The 6553-nt window shown below is 35.1% G+C and overlaps 1 protein-coding gene across 1 annotated transcript in view; it reads right to left on the bottom strand.

The window, feature by feature from the left end:
* Positions 1–1701: 1701 nt before the first annotated feature.
* LOC107090674 (cytochrome b5-like) overlaps positions 1702–6553 on the bottom strand; it is an 8619-nt gene continuing 3767 nt past the window's right edge. The window contains exons 3-5 of the mRNA XM_015384215.1: positions 5353–5379; positions 4430–4461; positions 1702–4307 (exon numbers count right to left, since the gene is read on the bottom strand). Coding sequence (XP_015239701.1) covers positions 4217–4307; positions 4430–4461; positions 5353–5379 — 150 coding nt within the window. The 3' untranslated portion in view covers positions 1702–4216. The remainder of the gene's footprint in view (positions 4308–4429; positions 4462–5352; positions 5380–6553) is intronic.

Here is a 6553-nt window from a genome sequence, read left to right as displayed (position 1 = left end):
AACCCTCTGTTTAGTTGTAACATGTAATGAAATCTGTCAACTAGACTTTTTGTGTCCCAAAAGAAGGGGGTAAATCACTGGCTGTACAGTCGTGCAGTCTGTGTATTATGGGCCATAGATACTCTAACCTAAGAGGGCTCTTGCTGAGGTTTCAGATGGAAAGGCTTTTATTTCAATAATGAGCTTTTCCTGCTCTTCTCCACTTACATGTCGGGAAAGTAGCTCAGAAGAGCAGGCAGACCTGTTCCTGATCTAGGTCAAAATACTATTTGCTTTTAGAAGGACTGGGCTATAAAAAAGTTAGGTTTTTCAAAAGAAATGAAGGAATTAATGTAATATTTAGACAAAACTGCAAGATAGTTATTAAATCCTTATATACAAACGTGAAAGAAAACCTGGAATAAATTGTCACTTTTAGAAGGATGACAGTTCATTTTAGTTTTTCAATTTATGTTCGTTTATGACCATTATTCCAAAGAAAATAAGAACCATAAATATGTTAGATTCTTTACAGAATTATCAGCTAAAGAGCTGAAACTTGACTTGATGTTGATGAAAATATGTACAATAGAAGATCGAATATATATATATATATATAAAAATAAATAAAAGAATATATAATGATAGAGTCAGCATCTTATTTAAGAGCTATCTAATGATGATCCTTATCTAATGTTTGTTTTTATGACAAATGCCGAAATACTCATTAATAAAAAAAAACAGCTTTGGCTGAACAAAGGCCCTTAATTGATTAATTTTATAACTTGCTTTCCTGTTTCAGTTTAAAAGAATGTTTTTGATGTTTAAACATGTTTTAGGATTTCCAGCTAAAGCGACCAGCTTACATTAGGAAATTAACCTGTACAAACCATATTAATGAACCAATGGGCTCTATGCACAGCTCCACTACTTCCTGAATTTAATGCAGCTCCTTTGTTTCCTGTCTTTCATTACTGGACGAACTGATTAATCCAGGTGTGTCTGGCCAGTTACTTAGGTCATACACACCTGGATTAATCAGTGCATCCAATCATGAAAGACAGGAAACAAAGGAGCTGCATTAAATTCAGGAAGTAGTGGAGCTGTGCATAGAGCCTATTGAACATGTAATGCAACCAACCTGTGGCTTAATCTGTCCTTTGCTACTTTTACTTGGATTAAGCAACTTAATTAGCAAAGTATGCAGTATTGCAAGATTATCTAAAAACTGCACAATATTGGATAGAAATCATTAGACCCCAAAACAGTGGTTTCCGGAGAATTAAAGATATAAAGAAAATAAATGGTTTATTAGTATAGTTTGCCATCATAATTTGGTTTAATATACTGAAGGCGAGAAATATTTTTACTCCTGGCAGATTAAGTTTCAAAATATTTTTTAATGTAACTAATATATCTACTTGGACATTAAGTAATATGAACATTTTTGAGTGACCAGCCAGGTATCAAATTTGAATCTGATGGAGCATCGATTTGAGGAAGCAGCATAAAGACTAGCGAATTGGCAAAGAGGTTTTCCAACTTCAAAGACTTGTAGTTCATCCCCAAAGATAATTAGATATACCCATGGAAATATGCAAAATGTTGGTCAGATATTCCTTGTTTTTTATTGTTGTAATGCCAAAATTTTTTAAGTGATTGAGTTAAATTATCGATCTTTAACATGGATATATATATATACACACATTTAAATAAAAACATGATTTTTGTTCTTATTTTGTACAGCTTTAATGCAGCTTTATCATTTGTCAAGACATTCATATCCTATTATATATCAGGCACTGACTTCATTAATGAAGGAGAAAGATCCAAAGCCTAATTGTATGTTCAGTAACAAAACCTGCTCTGAAAAATGATTATTTCTACTCTGAGACTAAGCTAATAAGTCCACATTTTAACTTGATACAATCTATTAAGCAAATAAGGGTAAAAAGAAACTAATAATAAAAATTGAACATTTGAATAGAATTAATGCTAGGCAATCAGTTAAAAGGGTGAGATCTAGTTTAGAAATGTTTCTCAGTGGAGGAGCCATTCAAGGCAATGTTAAATCAAATCTACATGAGTAATCTTTTTGCAGTTTTCTCTTATGACAGTACTTGGTTCCTCCTGATGACTAAGGTGTGTGAATGCACTGTAAAAAGGTCATTTTGCAGCAAATTCAAAATCTCTTTCAAGCTAATAAACTATTTGACTAGCAAACATAAAATTTGGACTAACACACAAATACATGTAAAGAAAAAAAATGCTGCAAAGGAGAATGCTGCACTAACAGCAGGCAGCAAAGTGAAAATATGTAAACAGAAATCAGGCAGCACAAACACACGCAACGTAAAAATGCTGCACGTAGCAAAAACAACTGCAAGTTAAGAAAAGCTGCAAACTTGTGCTGCATAATTAAAGTGCTTCAGATTACTAAAAATAAGCCATTATTATTTATCAGAAATATAGATAGGATGCTTTCCAGAGGGAGGAAAGAAAAGGTTTCTTTGATTTTTTTTTTAAACAGTTAATCTCTATTAGCATCAAATGTTTGTTTTACTAAAGGACTGAAGCATATTTCCTTTGATCGTGTTGTATGCATTAGTCTGTTTTTGGGTTTGCTAGTCTTTTAAAATGTGAAGCATTTTTTCAATTTGCTATAAAATCCTGTATTTAAGCCACTTTTACACTCCTTGACCACAGTCGAAAAGGTAGTTTAGAATGAGAACTAGTTTTGGAAACGGACAAGAAAAGGGGGCTCCTCCACTTCAGACTCCCCTAACTGTTAAGTGTGCTGCAGTTTTCTGAAAAGCACCACCAGCAGAAATATTTAGAATAGCTTTTTCAATAATAAAAGCCATTTAAACTTTAAACACTCAACATTTCGACATACACTTCTCAAATTTCAATGATAAAATAAACCACCATTCCATTGAGCCTGAATGTTCAGAAATGACAAAATATATCGTATAACTCTACAAACTTTCAAAGGTAATCTTCAAGTATATATGGAAAATGTTTCTTTGTTTTACTTGTCTGAAAAGTAGAACTAAAATCCTAACAGAACTTCTAACAGATAAAAGAAACGTGGTTGATTTCAAGGTCAAAATGATCACCAACGGAATGAGTATTTTTTTTACCTTAAAAATAAATAGACATGCACTTGAAATAATAAAATTGTTTTCCTTGTTTTATATATAAATCGTATCCCACTGGAAAATGTTCGACCTATCTGCTCATCAAATAAAAGGGAAATACACAATACAAATACAAACAATTTTTGCATAACCCTTTGACCTGGAAAACAGAAGATCACATGTTGTAAACAACTGAAGGCATGCAAGACCCACATTTTTTATTCTAAAGTTAAGATCAAGTTCCCTAACTTCCAAATGATGCATAACACAAGCTAAATTTAACAGTTAATTATTCTGTGCCTAAATAATTTGTAGCTCTCACCCACTTTAGAACTGAAATATGATAATAAATAGAAAAAAATGACATCAGATAAACATTGTAGTGCTGAATAAACCAAAATTACACACTTCTTTTATTTCGAAAGAGGGGTGAGATATTTACTACAATTTATTATGGGTACTAAAAAATATTTCATGTTCTTAAATCCCCATGATAGCAAAATTACACTCTCTTAAATAACCACAAAGTATAATTGAAACATGATTAGAAAAAAAAAAAGGAAGAAACTAATTTAACACAACATTAATTCTGGACAGATTGTATTTGCAAGAAAATTGACAGATGCAATCAGACATGGTTTAAACAGCAAAACTGTACACTGAGGAAAGGAGGGTAGGAACTCCACCCTTTAAATGAGTTTTGGTGACATGTTTTCAGTGTATAAAATGGGAGAACATGGCAGGCATTTTAACACATAAAAAAGGAAATAATATTTTATTTTTATCTGGTTGGTATCCTGCTGTAATTTTTTCCATGTTGTCCCTGTTTAATATCTGTATAAGTACCCAGAACGTATTTTACTTCAGTACCAGATAAGTAGGATGAAAAATTATTTTAAGTTTAGTTTTGGAGCCAAATTTTCAATTAATAATAACACAGTGTAGCCGATCAAGGACAAAGATTTCATCAAACAGCTTCTTTTCTCTTCTTGCAGCAGTCCATGCTGACAGTTGCAATTGTGTTTGTTAGGCAATAGACAGGTTTGTTCAAAAGAGAGAAAAAAAACAATTCAGATGAAAAGAATGAGACAAAGCTTTCAAGAAGACTTGTGCTCAAACATGAAGAAACGATACAGGACTCCAACCGCTGCTGCAGCAACAGTTGGTATGACCCACATGGCCCAGGAGCTGAAAAGAAGCAACAAGTTTGGAATCATGTTATTCCTTTCTTTAACATATCTACAAAGATTCCTAAACTACGCTTTTGTAAATATACAAAGTTAAACTTGTAAAAATCCAGATAAACACACCTGGACTCTCCGGAATCTTTAGACTCCACCACCTGTAGCATAAAAAAGGTATATAAATAAGGCAAAAAAATAAAAAATTGGAAACTTAAAGGAAAAGTCCAGTCAAATTCAGAATACAAACTTCTGAAAGTACTTTAAGTATGAAATTATTACATAGTTTTCAATAAATTATAAGGGTTTTTAATTAAGAGCATTTTAATTTGAAAGTGTTTTACCGGAGACGTCCATGTTTGTCAAAGAACACTGCTGCCACCTACAGGTTTGTGACATCATGGTGTGGTATCGGCTGTTGAGCAAGTCCCAATGCTGTATCTGGTGTTTTTCATAATGCGCTATTATTCATAATGGTGATGACCAGTGCACTATGCGGAGGCCAGAAGTTCAAAAGCAAATCCCCCCTACTTCCAACAACAAATCCGTGGTGGATCATGAATTGAAAAGCTGGAATAACACATTTTTTTTTTTTTCTTTTCATTTTTACCTGATGTAATACAACATCCAACTGCCATGAATGTGGGTATCAGCTAACTTAGCTCTTGTAAATTTCAATGGTGAAGTCCTCTCGAAATCTTAAATAACTGTTGTTGATTGCAGGGGTGTCTAGTAGCACCCATTGATTTTGCTTGTAAAGCGGGGAGAATGGCGCTGGGCTTACCGCACCGTGATGTCACTGCCGGAAGATGTCAGAAATGAGGTGTTACTGTATTTGGGCAAAAATGGACGGTCCAGGACGCAGTGATCGCAACAAAAAATAGTGTTTTTTTTGTTGCTTTTTTTTTTACAGTTTAAGGCTAAATTCATTAAATTTAACCACAGACATATTAGTTTTAGGTATAAATAATGACCCATTGGTTAGTCCTTCCTGACCGGACTTTTCCTTTAACTAAAAATCGTCTAATAGTTTATCACAAAGTGGTACTTACCTTTGTTTTCTCCTTAATTCTGTCGTCCTACAAACACAATAATTTACTATTAATATCTTCAATGTTGCAACAGAAATTTGCATTCTAATTCCATCTAGTAGATTCTTATTGCCATTTTCAAAGCATTGTACAGAATATTACTTGTCCAAGGTTTGTAGAATCTAGATTCATTCAGGAATGTACACCCTTCACACACTGATTTCTGGTTTATTCTAAAAGAATTTCCAACATGTGTTTCAGATATAACTAAAAGGCAGGTATGTACACAGACGTATATGACACCGAGTCCAGTTTTCAAGCTTTCTTTCTGTAACTTAAGAGTCATTCCTTTCCACTCCAAATACATATTTAAGAGGAATATTCTAAAATTTTTGCTGAAATATCATACAGCAGTGCACCTTTTGATTTATGAACTCAATCGGATTCAGGTCTGGGGAAACGGGTGGGTCAGTTCATAACTTTGATGCCATCATCTTACAGAAACTGCTGAGACACATAAGGTCTAGCATTGTCCTGCTTTAGGAGGAACTCGGGGCAAACCGCACCAGCATATGGTCTCACAAGTGGTCTTAGCATTTCATCTCGGTACCTAATGGCAGACATGCTACCTCTGGCGAACACATAGAGGGCTGTGCATCCCTCCTAAGAAATGCCACCCCAGACCATTACTGACCCCACTGTCAAACTGATCATGCTGAAGGATGTTGCAGGCAGCAGATTGTTCTCCACTGTGTTTCCAGGCTCTGTCACAAGTGCACAGTGTGAACCTGCTTTCATCTGTGAGAAGAAAAGGCCGGTGGCAATTTGCCAAACATGGTGTTTTCATCATGGATGGTGTTCTCATCATGCACTATCTGAGCTGCTTGTGTGGGTTGTACAGCCCACCTTTTGCTAACGCATTAAGGCACCAACATCATTCAAAAATGACCAAAACATCAGCCAGAAAGCATAGGTAAAGGCATAGGAAGTGGTCTGTGGTCCCAGCCTGCAGAACCATTCCATTATGGAGTGTGTCCCGCAATTCCCAATAATTTCCACCTGGTGGCTATTCCATTTGCACAACAGCATGAGAAACTGATTGTCAATCAGCGTTGCTTCCTAAGCGGACAGCTTGATTTCACAGAACTTCATCCATCCAGCCATATTCCTCCGCTTATCCGGGGTCGGGTCGCGGGGGCAGCAGCTTAGGAAGGGAGGCCCA

This window comes from Cyprinodon variegatus, unplaced genomic scaffold (assembly GCF_000732505.1).
Source record: "Cyprinodon variegatus isolate N-32 unplaced genomic scaffold, C_variegatus-1.0 Scaffold307, whole genome shotgun sequence".
Classification (NCBI taxonomy): Eukaryota; Metazoa; Chordata; class Actinopteri; order Cyprinodontiformes; family Cyprinodontidae; genus Cyprinodon; species Cyprinodon variegatus.
This window is presented reverse-complemented; position numbering and strand designations above follow the sequence as displayed.